This window comes from Anolis carolinensis, unplaced genomic scaffold (genome assembly GCF_035594765.1).
Source record: "Anolis carolinensis isolate JA03-04 unplaced genomic scaffold, rAnoCar3.1.pri scaffold_9, whole genome shotgun sequence".
NCBI classification, from domain to species: Eukaryota; Metazoa; Chordata; class Lepidosauria; order Squamata; family Dactyloidae; genus Anolis; species Anolis carolinensis.
The window spans coordinates 13,343,141-13,361,789 of NW_026943820.1; the positions used below are offsets into that span (position 1 = coordinate 13,343,141).

Here is an 18,649-nt window from a genome sequence, read left to right on the forward strand (position 1 = left end):
ATCCAGTTAAAATCTGATAATCTGTGGAAGAGGCCTAAGTGAGGCCTAACTGTGCCTGTCCCCTGGGCTGAGGAGGTTGCTAGAAGACCAAGTGGGCGGAGCTTAGCCTTCAAACTGGCAGCAATTGGATATAAAACTATTATTCCTCTCCCTCTAATTAGGACTTTATTTTTCTTTTCTTTTTGTTGTATCAACCTAGAGGCATGGATGATGGGTTTGTTTTGTCAAATTTCGAGGTTGGGGGGCCTGTAGTTTTGTTGTTTTGTGGGTCGCCGTGATGCCATCACTCTTTTATATATATAGATTACGATATAATACTGATAATAATACAATTTAATAATATTAATTATATATTATATATTAAATGTAATATTACTAATAATATTACAATTTAATGATATAATACAATGTCCTGCTCACTTCAAAGGATCAGTCTGAACGCAGATCAGAGATAGCTGCTCTCAAATCCAATCTTTATTGAAGAATACATGACTTTGGAAAAGTCAAGAATGACCTAATGTTTACATACAATCATTTTTATCACCTCTGATGCTACGTAACACCACACGTAAATATCATCATCAATCTCCACCCCCAATATCACATTACTACCATTTTCACACACTAGACCAATTATAATTGTTTATATTTTCAACCCCAAGTTCCCAGGCATATTCTATCTTCTTCTGCCAGGTGCTTCTAGGATTGTTTATGTTATGACTCCCAGTCCAGGGCTTGGTAATTCAGCCCTGTAACTGGGTTCCATGACAATACAATATACGGTAGTAATTTAATGCTAGTATTGTACTATGCTAATAATATAATGTATTGTATGTGAATGTAATTTGTAAGCCGCTCTGAGTCCCTTTTCGGGTGAGAAGGGTGGCATATAAATGTAGTAAATAAATAAATATGTTCCTGGGAGCTGTAGTTTGGTGTGGAACCAGCAGAGAAGGGTCAATATCTTGTCAAACTAAAACTCTAAGCCTTCCGTAGCCTTGAGCCATGGTAGTTAAAGTGGTATCGGAGTCTATTTATTCTACAGTGCAGATGAACCCCCGTATACTTTTTTTGAAGAATGTCTGAATATATTGTTCTGAATATGATATTATTTTCAAAAACAACAACAGTATTTTCCCCCCTCTTTTAAATGGGCAGCTTTCTGTAGACAACAAATCAATCAAGGCATCCAATATTTCAGCCACATGCCATTAACCTTTTCACTCCACGGGCAACCATTTCAGCTTTAATTGGTCCTTCGCGGTTGTTATGGGTCTGAAATGCTGTTTTCAATAATCCAATTTGATGGCCAATTTAAACCATATCTGACGATGTTCTCTGGAATAATGAAAATTAAATATTACCTGTCTCTAGAAAGCAGTGCAAGTCCATTCAATCACAATTGAGTCCCAATATAACGCTAAAGCAAAACACTTGATAATTTTGAGCCACTGTCTCATCACTTCTAAACTGCATTATATGAGTCTACACCAGGCATGGGCCAACTTCATCCCTCCAGGTGTTTTGGACTCCAACTCCCACAATTCCTAACAGCCTACCGGCTGTTAGGAATTGTGGGAGTTGGAGTCCAAAACACCTGGAGGGCTGATGTTGGCCCATGCCTGGTCTACACTGACCACAGAATGAAGTTTCAAACAAATTTATGGTGGGACAAAAATGCCTCCTTTAAAAGTGTTGAAACTGAGTCCTTTTATGGGAAAATATCATTAGTTGATATTCAGATAATTTGATCCCAAGCCATCAAGCCGGAACTAAATCCCATTCAATTTAGTGGCATTTATCCATAGAAAATTGAATATAGGGATCTAGCCTAAACTAGGAGCCCCTGGTGGTGCAATGAGTAAAAGACACCATGATGTAATGGGTTGACTGGAAAGGCATGTGTCAGCAGCTGATTGGCTGAGCCAGCCAGGAGCCAGCATTCCAATTGGCTACTCTCTCTGGCTTGCTGCTGAGAGAAATGGTTTTAACTGTTCTCACCTCAAAGAGTGAAGAGAGTGCTGACTGGAGATAGTCAGGAAGGAAATGGCTGCCAACTCTCCGAAGCCTGATTATTTCTAAGGCAAATGTGGCATAGTTAAACAAAGGACTATTTATTCCCTCTGTTGTCTGTAAGAAACCAGAAAGACTGCTGTATATATTGTTGCCCAATTTGATCTTTTGAACTGAAGTAAAGTTACTGTTACTTCTTACACAAGCCTGAGTGACACTTTATTATACTGTGGGGTATATTTTGGTTCAGAATCAGTGGTAAAGCTTCTATTTATTTACATCTACAACCCCAACAGGGTGAGCTCCCGTCTGTTAGCTCCAGCTTCCCATGAGGGGGCATGAGAGAAGCCTCCCACAGGATGGTAAAATATCCAGGCATCCCCTGGGCAACGTCCTTGTAGAGGGCCCATTTTCTCACACCAACTTCTCAAGTCGCTCCTGATGCACACACAAAAAGCCTAAACTGGGTGTATTGTTGTGAAGGAATAACTCCACAAAAGAGAAGGAGAGGACAAAACCTTATCAGATCCTGGCGGAGACAAAGGGAAGCCAATAAGGTTTCAATTACTTCCATCTCAGGAAAGATGTGCAGTTTAATTGGCTTGAATGGAATGGCTTCTGGCATCTGTTTAATGAGACACTCGATCTATTCTGCAAATTGTGGGTCTTGGCTTTTATTTTTATATTGCCAATGAAGATAATAAGGCTGTTCGCTGAAAAACATATTAGCAGGCAAGGATTTGACCGGTCATTAATGGTCAACGTAGACTCATGTAATGCAGTTTAATGCATTTAGGCTGCATTATATGAGTCTACACCAGGCGTTGGCAAACTTGGGCCCTCCAGGTGTTTTGGACTCCAACTCCCACAATTCCTAACAGCCTACCGGCTGTTAGGAATTGTGAGAGTTGAAGTCCAAAACACCTGGAGGGCCCAAGTTTACCCATGCCTGGTCTACACTGACTATATAATGCAGTGACCAAACGCCACCTGGATAATCCTACATCTTTAATCCTACATCTCAGGGTGCATCTGCACTGTAGAATTAATGCAGCTGGGCACCACTAACTGTCAGGACTCAATGCTATGGAGTGTTGGGAGTTGTAGTTTGGAGAGGCACCAGCACTTTTTGTCCGAGAAGGCTGAAGACCTTGAAAAATGACAACTCTTGTGATTCTATATCATTGAGTTATGGCAATTAAAGTGGTATTTTTTATCATGTCAGAAGCGACGATAACATACTACAAGTTGCTTCTGGTGTGAGAGAAATGGCTGTCAACAGAGATGTTGTTCAGGGGACACCCAGATGTGTTGCTGAGAGGCTTTTGTCATATCCCCACAAGCTAGAGCTGACAGATGGGAGCTCACCCCGTCTCGTGGATTCAAACCGGCAACCTTCAGGTTATCAATCCAACCTTCAGGTCAGCAGTCCAGCTGGCACAAGGGTTTAACCCCTTGAGCCACCGTGGATCCTATTTAAGTATAGTAGAGTCTCACTTATCCAACATAAATGGGCTGGCAGAACACTGGATAAGCGAATATGTTGGATAATAAGGAGGGATTAAGGAAAAGCCTATTAAACATCAAATTACATTATGATTTTACAAATTAAGCACCAAAACATGTTTTACAACAAATTGGACAGAAAAAGTAGTTCAATACACAGCAATGTTATGTAGTAATTACTGTATTTACGAATTTAGCACCAAAACATCACAATGTATTGAAAAGATTGACTACAAAAACATTGACTACTAAAAGGCAGACTGTGTTGGATAATCCAGAACGTTGGATAAGCGAATGTTGGATAAGTGAGACTCTACTGTAGTATCAAATTCCATGAATTCTATAGTGTATAGAATCAATCTACGGAAGCACTGGCAAGTTGGCAATTGTCTCCAGTAAATACAATTTTACTTAATGAATTAATTGCAATAGTTTATTTCCGTTCATTCGGACCATCAGCTTTTCCTTCCAGATGAGATCTACATAAAAAGAGAAATTCTTCAATAAATAATAACAAATTTTATTTATACCCCTCCCCATCTTCCCGAGGGGACTCGGAGTGGCTTACAACAAGCGTCAATATACAACAAAAAAGCACATAGCAAAAAACAGAAGTAAACACCTCAATTGCATAGAAAATAAAGAACAGTAAACAAAATTTTTAGGCTGTATGACCATGTTCCAGAAGCATTCTCTCCTGACGTTTCGCCCACATCTATGGCGGGCATCCTCAGGGCTTGTGAGTATAAATCACAAATATTACTTATAACTATACAAACTTAAAAATACTGGAGACATATAATATGTTTAAAACATATATAAAACTTGCTCTTGTTGCATCTGCAAATCAGCCACATGAAGAATGATGCACTACATCCTCTGTGGTTTTTACTCCTACTTCCTTTCTCACCTCGAGTTTTAATCTAGTGTTCATGTGGCCCGCCCTTGGTTTTATTGTTCTTTGATCTTGTTTAATGTATTGTATATTTTCTTTTATTGTGTTGTTTAATGTGCTATGATTTGTTGTTCTATTATATTTTGTTATATTGTATTGTTCTGGGCATGGCCCCATGTAAGCCGCCCCGAGTCCCCGTTGGGGAGATGGTGGTGGGGTATAAATAAACATCGTCAGATATGGACATTTTGTTTGCACTGAGCAAAATGAATGGAATACAATACCGATCATTGAGGCTTTCCAGCATGATTTGAAATCTTGTGTTGCCCCCTTGCGGCACTAAGAGTGAAGCCATTTTCGAAATATATTCCAAATCTATTCTTCTTGGATAAGAGACAACACTCAGCAGGACTGCAGTTCCCATTATCAATAATAATAATAATAATAATAATAATAATATTAATAATAATTTTATTTACCCGCCTTGAAAGAGGCGGGTCACAGCACAGTCAAAACACACAAACATTGCAAAAATTCTCTGTTGCTCTGGAGACTAGGGCCCTTTCCACACAGCTGAATAAAAGCCCACATTATCTGGTTTGAACTGGAATATATGGCAGTGTGGCCTCAGATAACCCAGTTCAAAGCAGATACTGTGGGATTTTCTGCCTTGATATTCTGGGATATAGGGCAGCTCCAACGTGCCATAACACGGAGTCATGGCAGTTAAAGAGGAGTCAAACTGCATTCGTTCTTGAGGTCTTGAGCCTTCTTTGTCCAAGAATGCTGGTGCCTTACCAAACTACAAATCCCAAGGTTCCATAGCGTGGTTTACAGGCCCCTTCTACACTGTCATATAATCCAGATTATCAGATAGTTTATATTATCTGCTTTGAACTGGATTGTACGAGTCTACACTGCCACAGGGCCCTTCCACACAGCCATATAACCCAGGTTATCAAGGCAGATAATCCACATCTATTTATGAACTGGATTATCTGAGTCCACAAAGCCACATAATCCAGATTATCAATGAAGAGAGTCCACATTATCTGCTTTGAACTGGATTATATGAGTCTACACTGCCACAGAGCCCTTCCACACAGCCATATAACCCAGGATATCAAGGCAGATAATCCACATCTATTTATGAACTGGATTATCTGAGTCCACACAGCCACATAATCCAGATTATCAATGAAGAGAGTCCACATTATCTGCTTTGAACTGGATTATATGAGTCTACACTGCCACAGGGCCCTTCCACACAGCCATATAACCCAGGATATCAAGGCAGATAATCCACATCTATTTATGAACTGGATTATCTGAGTCCACACAGCCATATAATCCAGATTATCAATGGAGAGAGTCCATATTATATGCTTTGAACTGGAGTATATGAGTCTATACTGCCCTAGAACCCTTCCATGTAGCCATATAACTCAGAATATCAAGGCCGACATCTGCTATGAACTGGATTATCTGAGTCCATACTGCCAGATAATCCAGTTCAACGTGGATTTTATACAACTGTGTGGACGGGGTCCAACATAGCAGATAATCTGGATTTTATATGGCAGTGTAGATGGGACCTCAACTGGATGTGTGCAATGAGAGCAGTCTTGGGAGTTGCAGTTTGTTTGGTGAGCCACCAGCATGCCTTAGCAGAGAAAACTATACACCCCAGGAAGCCACTGCATTGAGTCAGTTTAAAGTGGCATTCATTAGAGCAGGCATGGGCAAACTTGGGCCCTCCAGGTGTTTTGGACTCCAACTTCCACAATTCCTAACAGCCGGTAGGCTGTTATGAATTCTAGGAGTTGGAGTCCAAAACACCTGGAGGGCCCAAGTTTGCCCATGCCTGCATTACAGTAAGCATCTTCCGGTGTACAACTTTAAAGCCATGCCTACATTTCCCCCAACGTTCCAGAACCCCCCTTTCCTCTTCTCTCATTGGCTCCGTTGCAGGAGGAGTCTCCCCGCTCGGACCAATGGCAGCGCTCCGTTTCCTGACGTCACGCGAGAGAGGGAAAGTTTGAAATCGGCTGCGGAAGAAGCGCGTTGGGAGGAAGAAGGGACTCAACTGAAGGTGCGGCTATGGCTGAACCCGAGCTGGAGAGGCCTTTGCCGGGGGAGGAAGAGGAGGAAAGGCCGGCCAGAAGCGGGGCTGTGGAGAAGGAAGAGGAGGAAGAGCCCCGGGGAGACGAAGCAGAAGGGGGCCCTTTGCCGCCCGCTTCGGATGGCAGCAGCTGCGGCCCAGAAGAGAGCAACAACGCTTTGGAACCTGGCAAGTCCCTTCTCCAAAACTTCAGGGTGCATCTACACTGTCGAATTAACGCGGTTTGATACCACTTTGAGTAATGCTATGGAATTATGGGAGTTAGATGGAAGATTTTAGTAATTTAGTGTATTTTTTTTTCACCCAAAGTAGTTTATGATAGACAGATGATAGATATCTATCAGGATTGTTGTGTGTTTTCCGGGCAGTGTGGCCATGTTCCAGAAGCATTCTCTCCTGACGTTTCGCCCACATCTGTGGCAAGCATCCTCAGCGGTTGTGAGGTACAGTAGAGTCTCACTTATCCAACGTAAACGGGCTGGCAGAACGTTGGATAAGCGAATATGTTGGATAATAAGGAGAGATTAAGGAAAACCCTATTAAATATCAAATTAGGTTATGATTTTACAAATTAAGCACCAAAAGAGCATGTTATACAACAAATTTGACAGAAAAAGTAGTTCAATACACAGTAATGCTATGTAGTAATTACGAATTTAGCACCAAAATATCATGATGTATTGAAAACATTGACTACAAAAATGCGTTGGATAATCCAGAACGTTGGATAAGTGAGACTCTACTGTATATTGGAAAAACGAAGCAGGGAAGGTTTATATATCTGTGAAAGGTCCAAGGTGGGAGAAGTAACTTTTGTCTGTTGGAGGCCAGTGTGAATGTTGTAATTAATTACCTTGATTAGCATTTATGACTTTGCTAGTTTCATGTCTTGGTTTATTCTTGCCTGGAGGAATCCTTTAATCAGAGGCCTTAGCTGTCCCTGAGTGATTCATGTCTGTAATTCCTCTGTTTTCAGAGTGTTGTTCCTTATTTAACTGTTCTGATTTTGGAGTTTTTAAATACTGGTAGCCACTGCCGCCAGTATTAAAGTCTCTGCCCCGGACTGTGGTGGAGGCTCCTTCTTTGGAGGCTTTTAAGGAGAGGCTGGATGGCCATCTGTCAGGGATGCTTTGAATGTGATTTTTGTGCTTCTTGGCTGGGGGTTGGACTGGATGGGCCTACAAGGTTTCTTCCAACTCAATGATTCTATGTTTTATGGGTCATAATAAAAGTAATGAAACAAAGTTGTAAGTAGTCTCACAAGATGCTCAGCCCAAGGATACCTCACCTTCAGCTACTGCACTTTATCACAGTTGCTGTCCTATAGGTTTTAGTGTTATTATTGACACCATGCTTATGACTGCCTGACACCATCAATTAAGCTTTACCCAGAGTTCTATGCACAAGCTCTGACCCTCTAAATTTCCAGTAAGTATTATTTCCCAGGTTCCAAACTGCTGCTGATGTTTTTTCATGTTTTATGTGGTTTTATGTGGATATGGTGGCACAGTGTGTTAAAGCGCTGAGCTGCTGAACTTGCGGACCAAAAAATCGCAGGTTCGAATCCAGGGAGCGGAATGAGTGCCCGCTGTTAGCCCCAGCTTCTGCCAACCTAGCAGTTCGAAAACATGCAAATGTGACTAGGTCAATAGGTACCACTCCAGCGGGAAGGTAACGGCCCTCCATGCAGTCAGGCCGGCCACATGACCTTGGAGGTGTCTACAGACAACGCCGGCTCTTCAGCTTAGAAATGGAGATGAGCACCAACCCCCGGAGTCGGACATGACTGGACTTAATGTCAAAGAAAAACCTTTACCTTACCTTTACCTGTGTGAATATGATGTTTTTAAATTGTTTGATTGTGCTTGTCCCCATGTGAGCCGCCCCAAGTCCCTTCGGGGAGATGGAGGAAGAATACAAAATTAAAGTTGTTACTATTCTTCTTCTTCTTATTGTTATACAACTCTCATCTTTGATCCAAGATGAAGACAGTGAGGACAGTGAATGCGGCAGCTGCAGTGATCTTGGGAGTCGGGACCAGCCGAGGACGGCTTTGCAGAGGCACTCCTTGGGGAGCAATGCTCTCTTCCCAGACACCTTCCAGACCAACAACCTCCTCTTTTATGAGCGGTTCAAAGCCTACCAGGACTATATGCTGGGTAAGGAAATGCCAAGGGCACGTTCTTGATGGCAGCTCAGATTTACTTCGGATTCATGCGCAATCAATTACATTCATGTGCTATGTTTTGACATGGCAGGCTATCACAAGGCACAAGCCACCAATCCATGCAATTGGAGGAAACAATGATAGAGGCCGTCTCCAAGTTACAAATATCCATATTTTCTGTTCTAATTTTTCTATGTCATCCACCTGGAGTTTAATAGGATACACAATATGATATACAATGATATATAATAATATAATATATTATATATACTGTACATATATTTTGACAATAATATTATAATATAATTAAATAATACAATAAATAATATTAATTATATATTACATGTAATATTACTAATAATATTACAGTACGATGGTATAGTACAATATAGTAATATATAATGCTAATATTGTGCTATGCTAATAATATAATATATTGTATGTACATATAATTTGTAAGCCACACTAAGTCCCCTTTGAGGTAAGAAGGGTGGGATATAAATATAGTAAATAAATAAAATAAAGAATACAGTAGAGTCTCACTTATCCAACATAAATGGGCCGGCAGAACTTTGGATAAGCGAATATGTTGGATAATAAGGAGAGATTAAGAAGAAGCCTATTAAACATGAAATTAGGTTATGATTTTATAAATTAAGCACCAAAACATCATGTTATACAACAAATTTGGCAGAAAAAGTAGTTCAATATGCAGTAATGCTACGTAGTAATTACTGTATTTATGAATTTAGCACCAAAATATCACGATGTATTGAAAACATTGACTACAAAAATGCATTGGATAATCCAGAATGTTGGATAAGCGAATGTTGGATAAGTGAGACTCTACTGTACTTAGATTTTTCCCAATATAAGTTTTAATTTTCTCTTGTGTCCTCCCTTTAGTTGTGTATAATTTTTCACAGAATTCTTGTGTTGCTCTTAACTTATCTCCCAGGCCCCTTCTACACTGCCCTATTAAGTCCAGATTATCTGCTTTGAACTGGATTATATGGCAGTGTAGACTCCTATAATCCAGTTCCAAAGCAGACAATGTGAATTATCTGTATTCATAATTTTTCTCTCCTTCCCTTCCCTTGTAAAATTTGGTTCCTAGCTGACTGCAAAGTCTCAGAAGTGAAAGAATTTACTGCGGAGTATTTGGAAAAGCTCCTGGAGCCGTCTGGATGGCGAGCGGTTTGGCGAACCAATGTGTTTGAGGTGCTGGTGGAGGTAAGTGTTGCTGCTCAGCTATATGTTTGCCTTCCCTCTGAACATCAGTTCGTGGATGATGGATATGTAATAATGGGGAGAAAAATGGGAGTTGCTCAGATGGCCAGACTTTGGGGCACACTCAAATGATTCAAGCCATGAAAACTAGTAGTCTTGTGCTTTTGTATGAATTGGCTGTTTGTTTTGTGTAGTTTTATTCATGTCATCTTATTTTCATATTTGGTTCCTGCTAATGAAAATGGACTGCCTATATGACATAAATTTTTGTCCAGCTAACGAAAAACATTAAATTTTTCGTTCTTTTGGTGGCAATGGGATGTCTTCCAAGGCTTATTGCCTTCCCTTGGTTTTTGGGCGAGAGGGGTTAAAATCGCCACACACAGAGGGCATTTCGATCCTTTTTAGCCCACCAACTTTTAAAACATTTGGATCTTCCCCAGAGTACTATTGTTATTAATAATATAACACCTATTGGCACACATCAGCTGTCATGGGGAAGCAGATCTCTCTCAGGCTCAGCTTAGATTCCCAGAGTAGCTATCGAGATATATATATATATATATATATATAAGAGTGATGGCATCAGGGCAACCCACAAAACAAAAAAACTACAGGCCGCCCAACCTCGAAATTTGACAACACAACCCATCATCCACGGCTCTAGGTTGATACAACAAAAAGAAAAGAAAAATAAAGTTCTAATTAGAGGGAGAGGAATAATTGTTTTTATCCAATTGCTGCCAGTTTAGAGGGCTAATCTCTGCCCACTTGGTCTCCTAGCAACCTACTCAGCCCAGGGGACAGGCACAACAGTTTGGAGAGACCCTTAAGGGCCATCCAGCCCAACCCTTTCTACTATGCAGGACACAATCCAAGCATTCACAACACATGCACAACATATAAATACTATACAATACTACACAGGGACATAGACCCCCTCTACCGTCACCACTTTCACAGTACACAAACAACCAAATGCATACTCAACATAAAGACAACCATACAACAGACATTCAATACCACCACTACCTCAACAATTTCTCACCAACACCACCAGACAACACCACAGCAACGTGTGGCTGGGCACAGCTAGTGTGTGTGTGTGTGTGTGTGTATGTGTGTGTGTGTGTGTGTGTATATATATATATATATATATATATATATATATATATATATATATATATAAAATTAACACCCATTGGTACACATCAGCTGTAATGGGAAAGCAGCCTTCTGTCGGTACCTGCTTATTGTTACGGGACAGAAACAAAAGGAAAACAAAAGCAAGCACAATGACCGCGGCTTTCATTTTCGTGTCACCTTTTGTTTCCTACGAAAGTGTCATCATTCGTTTTGTGTAGACGAACGGTCGAAACGAAATGATAGCGCGAAGGAAACAAAGGAAAAATTTTCACGTACATCTCTCAACTCTATGGTTCTATGAACTCTAATGCTATGGATTGATGAGAGATGATTCTGGAGGACTTCTAGAACTTCACAGACAGTGGGCCCACTGATAATGCTGGCTGAGAATGATAGTTTTAGTAAAGTAAACTTTTCCAAGCTTTTTCTCGGTTTTAGTAGAGTGCAAAAAGTTATGTATTTCTCTTCCCTCATCTTTCGCAACACCCAGGTTGTTGATGTGGAGTATTCTGCCCTCAAAGCTGTGGTGCGCCTCTGTGAGCCCTTCCTGTGTGAGACCCGTGAGAGCGCCTTCACCCAGGAGCGCATGCAGGAGCTGCTAGAGCTGAAGGAGCATCGGTTGCTATTGCAGGAGCTGTGGGTTGTTTTTGACGAATCGGGAGAGTTTGATCAGACGGCTCTTGCTATTGAGCATGTCAGGTATGTCTCAGACTTACGAAAATCCACAAGACTGACGGTAAACCGATCACATGGATATATTTGTAAAACGTATTTATGAACGAAGCTGCTTGAAGACTTGCTCAATATGCAACCATGACAAGCATATTCGTGCATGAAAATGCCCTATCCAAAGTACTGTGACTTATTGTAAAAAGGTAAAGGTTTTCCCCTGACGTTAAGTCCAGTCGTGACCGACTCTGGGGGTTGGTGCTCATCTCCATTTCTAAGCCGAAGAGCTGGCGTTGTCTGTAGACACCTCCAAAGTCATGTGGCTGGCATGACTGCATGAAGCGCCGTTACCTTCCTGCCGGAGCGGTACCTATTGATCTACTCACATTTGCATGTTTTCGAACTGCTAGGTTGGCAGGAGCTGGGGCTAACAGCGGGCGCTCATTCCGCTCCTGGGATTTGAACCTGGCACCTTTTGGTCTGCAAGTTCAGCAGCTCAGCGCTTTAACGCACTGTGCCTCCAGAGGCCCTGTGACTTATTGTACAGTAAGGAAAATGCCATTTCCTTACAGCTGCCCACATATCCCTTTATTTTTTAAACATAATGCAAAAAAGGGGACAGAAAAAGGACAAAGTTACAAAATATGGGGGGAAATACTTGAAATATATGTGTGCTGGCATTGCATCATCATCATCATCATTTAATTACTTATTAATCACCCTCCATCCACGATGCTCTAGGCGATTTACAAGATAAAATTGTAAAGGATAAAAATACATACATACAAATATTGATAAAAATTAAACTAGATTAAAAGCTCTAGTAAAGAGCCATGTCTTGAGTGCTAGGGTAAAAGGCCCTAACTCACGCATGGCTCTCATATAGGGCGGCAAGGCACTCCATAAGGCAGGGGCAGAAATAGAAAAAGCTCTGCGCCTGGTCCTCTCCAAGTGCACTTCTCTAGGACCCGGTACATAGAGTAAGTCTCGTTGGGATGGTCGTTGTGACCTCCGATGATGGGAGAAGGAGAGACGGTCCCTAAGATACGATGGGCCCTGGCCGTAAAGAGTTTTAAAAGTCAGGACTAGCATTTTATATAGACCACGGTAATCAGTTGGAAGCCAATGCAGATGCTGTAGCACTGGTGTTATATGGCATTTCATGGGTGTTCTTGTGAGTAGCCTGGCTGCCGCATTCTGAACAATACGGAGCTTTCGGGTCGTGGACATCGGAAGGCCAACATACAGGGCGTTGCAATAGTCCAGCCCAGATGTGACCGTGGCATGGATGAATGTTGCCAGAGCCTCATCAGATAGATAGGGTGCCAGTTGCCTCGCTTGTCGTAGGTGGAAAAAGGCCTGTTTGCTGGCAGCAGCGACCTGAGCTTCCATTGTCAGCTGCGAATCTAAAATGACACCCAGGCTCTTAACGGTGGGCGAAGGAGATAGGGCAGCACCATCGAGAGTTCACGCAGAGGTGAGGAGAGGAAGCAGGAAAGCAGCTTGCTCCTTGGTTTAGGTAAGGCCTGTCTAATATTTCCTTAAAAACCTGAGAGTATGCACTCTTTTCTTAGATTGCCTACTCTTTTCTTAGATAGCCTTAAAAGCCTTAAAAACCTGTGTTTGTTGGACTCTTTACCTTTAAAAACCTGAGTCTGGGCTGATTCTTGAGTGTGGGCTAGCTGTAATTAAGGCTTGCTGTTCTGCCATTGTTTGGAAGGTGAGGCAAGGCTATTGTCATTGAAAGTGTTGGCTTCCTGTTGAAGCTTTCTGAGCCAGAGTTCACACAGAGGTGAGGAGAGGAAGCAGGAAAGGAGCTTGCTCCTTGGTTTAGGTAAGGCCTGTCTAATATTTCCTTAAAAACCCACCACTACAGTAAAACACATTCTTACAGTATATACAATAAACAAAACAACTTCAAAAATACACACACAGGAAGGTGGATAGCATTCTGCCCATAACACACACAATCCTCCTCGGTCACTTTACTCACCAAGAGATGGACCCACAGCAAATACTTAGCACCACATGCACCAGCTGTGGCATGTCCTGCTTTTTCACACAAAAACTAGTCAACTACATCTGCTCCAAATGCAAACAGATGACTCTGATGGAGCAGAGGATCCAACAGCTCGAGCATCGTATTAAGACCCTTAAGGACATTCAGGCACTCGAGCTCTTCTTGGACACTGCACAACACGCTGCTGTAGATCTGCAGCCTGCATCACACCAACACCACCATGACCATGATCAGGAACCTTATGGGGAGATCAACTCAAAAGTAGACAACCCTCAGGCTTGGAAGGAGGTCACCCATAGAAGGAGACACAGGATCAGGCAGCCTCCGCTGAACTCCTCTGCTCAGCTGGATTTACACAACAGATTTGAAATTCTAACACCATTAACATACAATCAGGAAACACATCTTGTGGAGGACCACAGTTTCTTAGATACCACTCAGTGGGCCACCCTTGATCAATGCGCAGGGGATAGCCCTGACGGGGACAGTGCATCACCACATTCACACTTATGTAATCATGCAAATGCTCCATCCCCAATCGTAGACCAGGAGCAACAGGAACATCCTTGGGAGAGTAATGGGCTCTCGGATGTATCTCAATGGATTGTCATTGATGAATGCACTGGGGATGTTGAGGAGGAGGACAACACTTTACACCTGCATGATTCACTTCAACAGGAACACTCTTCAGGGGACATACACACTGTCTTGCACAAAAGGGACCCTGTCAATCCTCAAAGGAAACAGGTCTTGGTAGTAGGTGACTCCCTCCTTAGAGGAACGGAAGCCATCATTTCCAGACCGGATGGGATGGCTCGAGAAACATACTGCCTCCCGGGGGCAAAAATACACCATATCACTCAGAGGCTCAGCAGGCTCCTAAAGCCCCATCACCCTCCCCACCTTATGTTGATTCATGTAGGTACCAATGACACCGCTAGGCATACTTTTCAAAAGATCACAAATGATTTTCGAGCTCTGGGAACAAAGCTAAAACTGTATAATGTACATGTGATCTTTTCATCCCTCCTCCCCGTTGTAGGACACGGCTCTACAAGGGCCGGAAAAATAGTACAGGTCAATAACTGGCTCAGAAAATGGTACCAAGAGGAGCATTTTGGCTTCCTTGACCATGGTCTACTCTTCCAGGAGGATGGCCTATTGGCAAGTGATGGGGTGCATCTCACACAAGCAGGAAAACATCTTTTTGCACACAGACTCACAAACCTCATCAGGCGCACTTTAAACTAGATCCACTGGGGGAGGGGAACAACAGCCTGGCGAACACTATATTACCCACGACCACAGGGAACCGCCAAAAAGCTAAACGGAGGGCTGCACAAACACAGCAAGGACCAAGTACGGAGAGCACAATAATCCCAAATAAACAGCTCAAGGGGAGGTCACAGGGGCTTACATGTCTTTACACCAACGCTCAGAGCATGGGAAATAAGCAAGACAAACTCCAACTCTTAGCACAGCACCACACATACGATGTCATAGGCATCACTGAAACCTGGTGGGATGACTCCCATCACTGGAATGTAGCCATTGAGGGCTATAACCTCTTTCACAGAAATAGAACAAAAGGGAGAGGAGGGGGAGTAGCTTTATATGTCAAAAACAGTTACATTGCAGCAGAAATGCAAGACTGTAATCCGGGAAACCAGCTTGAAAGCATCTGGATAAGAATCAAGGGAACCGGGACTCAAAAAGATCTTGTCGTGGGTGTCTACTACAGACCTCCGAGTCAGGATGAAGGACTTGATGAAGTCTTCTGTCAACAGCTGACCAAACAGGCACAAAGAAGAGATATAGTAGTCATGGGCGATTTCAATTATTCCGATATCTGCTGGAAAACAAACTCAGCCAAGAGTACAAAGTCCAACAAATTCCTCACTTGCCTTGCAGACAATTTTATGGTCCAGAAGGTAGAAGAGGCAACAAGAGGATCAGCAACTCTTGATCTAATCTTAACAAATGTGGAAGACCTGATCGACACAGTTGAAGTGGTTGGATCCTTAGGGGCAAGTGACCATGTGCTCTTGCAGTTTGCAATACAAAGGAATGCTGAAACTAAGACAAGTCAAACACGCATTCTCGACTTTAAGAGAGCTGACTTCCAAAAAATGAAGGAATTACTGAGCGGCATTCCATGGACGCCAATATTAAAAAACAAGGGAGTTAAGGATGGATGGGAGTTTTTCAAAAGTGAAATACTCAAGGCACAAATGCAAACAGTGCCAACAAAGTAGAAAAATAATACAAGTGCAAAGAAGCCAGAATGGATGTCCAAAGAACTTCTAACTGAGCTAAAGCTCAAAAGTGACATGCACAAGAAGTGGAAAAGGGGAGAAATCACCAAAGAAGAATTCAAACGTATAGCCAACACCTGTAGGGAAAAGGTTTGCAAGGCTAAAGCACAAAATGAGCTCAGGCTTGCCAGGGACATAAAAAACAACAAAAAAGGCTTTTTTGCTTACGTTGGTAGAAAAAGGAAGAAAAAGGAGGCGATAGGGCCTCTGCAAGGAGAAGATGGGGTGATGGCGACAGGGGATAGGGAAAAGGCAGAACTGCTTAATGCCTTCTTTGCCTCGGTCTTCTCACAAAAAGAAAGCCATCTTCAACCTCAGCAACACGGAATGGACGAAGGATTGGGGGAAATCCAACCCCAAATAGGGAAACAAGCTGTCCAGGAACACCTGGCCTCTCTAAACGAATTCAAGTCCCCAGGGCCAGATCAGCTACATCCAAGAGTATTGAAGGAATTAGCGGAAGTTATTTCAGAACCACTAGCAATTATCTTCGAGAGTTCTTGGAGAATGGGAGAAGTCCCAGCAGATTGGAGGAGGGCGAATGTGGTCCTTATCTTCAAGAAGGGAAAAAAGAACGACCCAAACAATTACCTCACATCGTCAGCCTCACATCGATACCAGGCAAGATTCTGGAAAAGATCATCAAGGAAGTGGTCTGCGAACACTTAGAAACAAATGCGGTCATTGCTAATAGTCAACACGGATTTACCAAAAACAAGTCATGCCAGACTAATCTGATCTCTTTTTTCGATAGAGTTACGAGTTGGGTCGATACAGGGAATGCTGTGGATGTAGCCTACCTGGATTTCAGTAAGGCCTTAGACAAAGTCCCCCACGACCTTCTGGCAAATAAACTAGTAAAATGTGGGCTAGACAAAACTACGGTTAGGTGGATATGCAATTGGCTAAGCGAACAAACCCAAAGGGTGCTCACCAATGCGTCATCTTCATCATGGAAAGAAGTGACAAGTGGAGTGCCGCAGGGCTCCGTCCTGGGCCCAGTTCTGTTCAACATCTTTATTAACGACTTAGACGAAGGGTTAGAAGGCACGATCATCAAGTTTGCAGACGACACAACACTCCAGCTAACACTCCAGAAGACAGGAGCAGAATTCAAAACGATCTTGACAGACTAGAGAGATGGGCCGAAACTAAGAAAATGAAGTTCAACAGGGACAAATGCAAGATACTTCATTTCGGCAGAAAAAATGTAAATCAAAGATACAGAATGGGGGACGCCTGGCTTGACAGCAGTGTGTGCGAAAAAGACCTTGGAGTTGTCGTGGACAACATGTTAAACATGAGCCAACAATGTGATGCGGCTGCTAAGAAAGCCAACGGGATTCTGGCCTGCATCAATAGGGGAATAGCGTCTAGATCCAGGGAAGTCCTGCTCCCCCTCTATTCTGCCTTGGTCAGACCACACCTGGAATACTGCGTCCAATTCTGGGCACCAGTTGAAGGGAGATGTTGACAAGCTGGAAAGCGTCCAGAGGAGGGCGACTAAAATGATTAAGGGTCTGGAGAACAAGCCCTATGAGGAGCGGCTTAAAGAGCTTGGCATGTTTAGCCTGCAGAAGAGAAGGCTGAGAGGAGACATGATAGCCATGTACAAATATGTGAAGGGAAGTCATAGGGAGGAGGGAGCAAGCTTGTTTTCTGCTGCCCTGCAGACTAGGACACGGAACAATGGCTTCAAACTACAGGAAAGGAGATTCCACCTGAACATCAGGAAGAACTTCCTCACTGTGAGGGCTGTTCTACAGTGGAACTCTCTCCCCCGGGCTGTGGTGGAGGCTCCTTCCTTGGAGGCTTTTAAGCAGAGGCTGGATGGCCATCTGTCGGGGGTGCTTTGAATGCGATTTCCTGCTTCTTGGCAGGGGGTTGGACTGGATGGCCCATGAGGTCTCTTCCAACTCTACTATTCTATGATTCTATGAAGGTGGGTAGCAAGTGGGTCAGACCAGTTGAGCGGCCATGCCAGAGAATCTCAGTCTTCGCCGGGTTCACCTTCAATCTACTAGCACGTAGCCAGTTCGACAGAGCCTCCAGACATAAGGTGAAATTGTCTGGTATTGACGTTGCTCCAGGCTCCAAGCGCAGAAGGAGTTGGGTGTCGTCTGCGTATTGATAGCAGTCTAGGCCAAAACTCCGAGCCAAACTAGCAAGGGGTCTAACGTAGATGTTGAAGAGAAGACGGGAGAAAATTGCACCTTGGGGTACCCCACATAGGAGGGGAGATCTGTCAGAGACTTGACCCATATACTCCACGCATTGGCTCCGGTTTCGCAGAAATGAGTTGAACCAATTGAGGGCCTGACCGCGAACATGGCGAGACGGTGAATCATTAGATCGTAATCAACGGTGTCAAACGCTGCGGTAAGGTTGAGAAGTACCAGTAGCGCTGATCCGCCGCTATCAGACTGGCGACGAAGTTCATCTGTAATGGCAACCAGGACTGTCTCCGTCCCATGACCAGAGCGGAAGCCTGACTGGAAAGGGTCCAGGCCGGCTGTATCATCCAGAAATTGTTGCAATTGTCCCAGCACAGCCCGCTCTATCATCT

General features: G+C 43.1%; 1 protein-coding gene across 4 annotated transcripts in view; it reads left to right on the forward strand.

The window, feature by feature from the left end:
* The first annotated feature begins 6,256 nt into the window (after positions 1-6,256).
* The window catches only part of shcbp1 (SHC binding and spindle associated 1), a 52,106-nt gene continuing 39,713 nt past the window's right edge, over positions 6,257-18,649 (forward strand). For all 4 annotated transcript variants that reach the window (XM_003222937.4, XM_008113915.3, XM_008113916.3 and 1 more), the window contains exons 1-4: positions 6,257-6,704; positions 8,519-8,695; positions 9,821-9,936; positions 11,570-11,778. In XM_003222937.4, the coding sequence (XP_003222985.2) occupies positions 6,515-6,704; positions 8,519-8,695; positions 9,821-9,936; positions 11,570-11,778 (692 nt within the window). In that variant the 5' untranslated portion in view covers positions 6,257-6,514. The remainder of the gene's footprint in view (positions 6,705-8,518; positions 8,696-9,820; positions 9,937-11,569; positions 11,779-18,649) is intronic.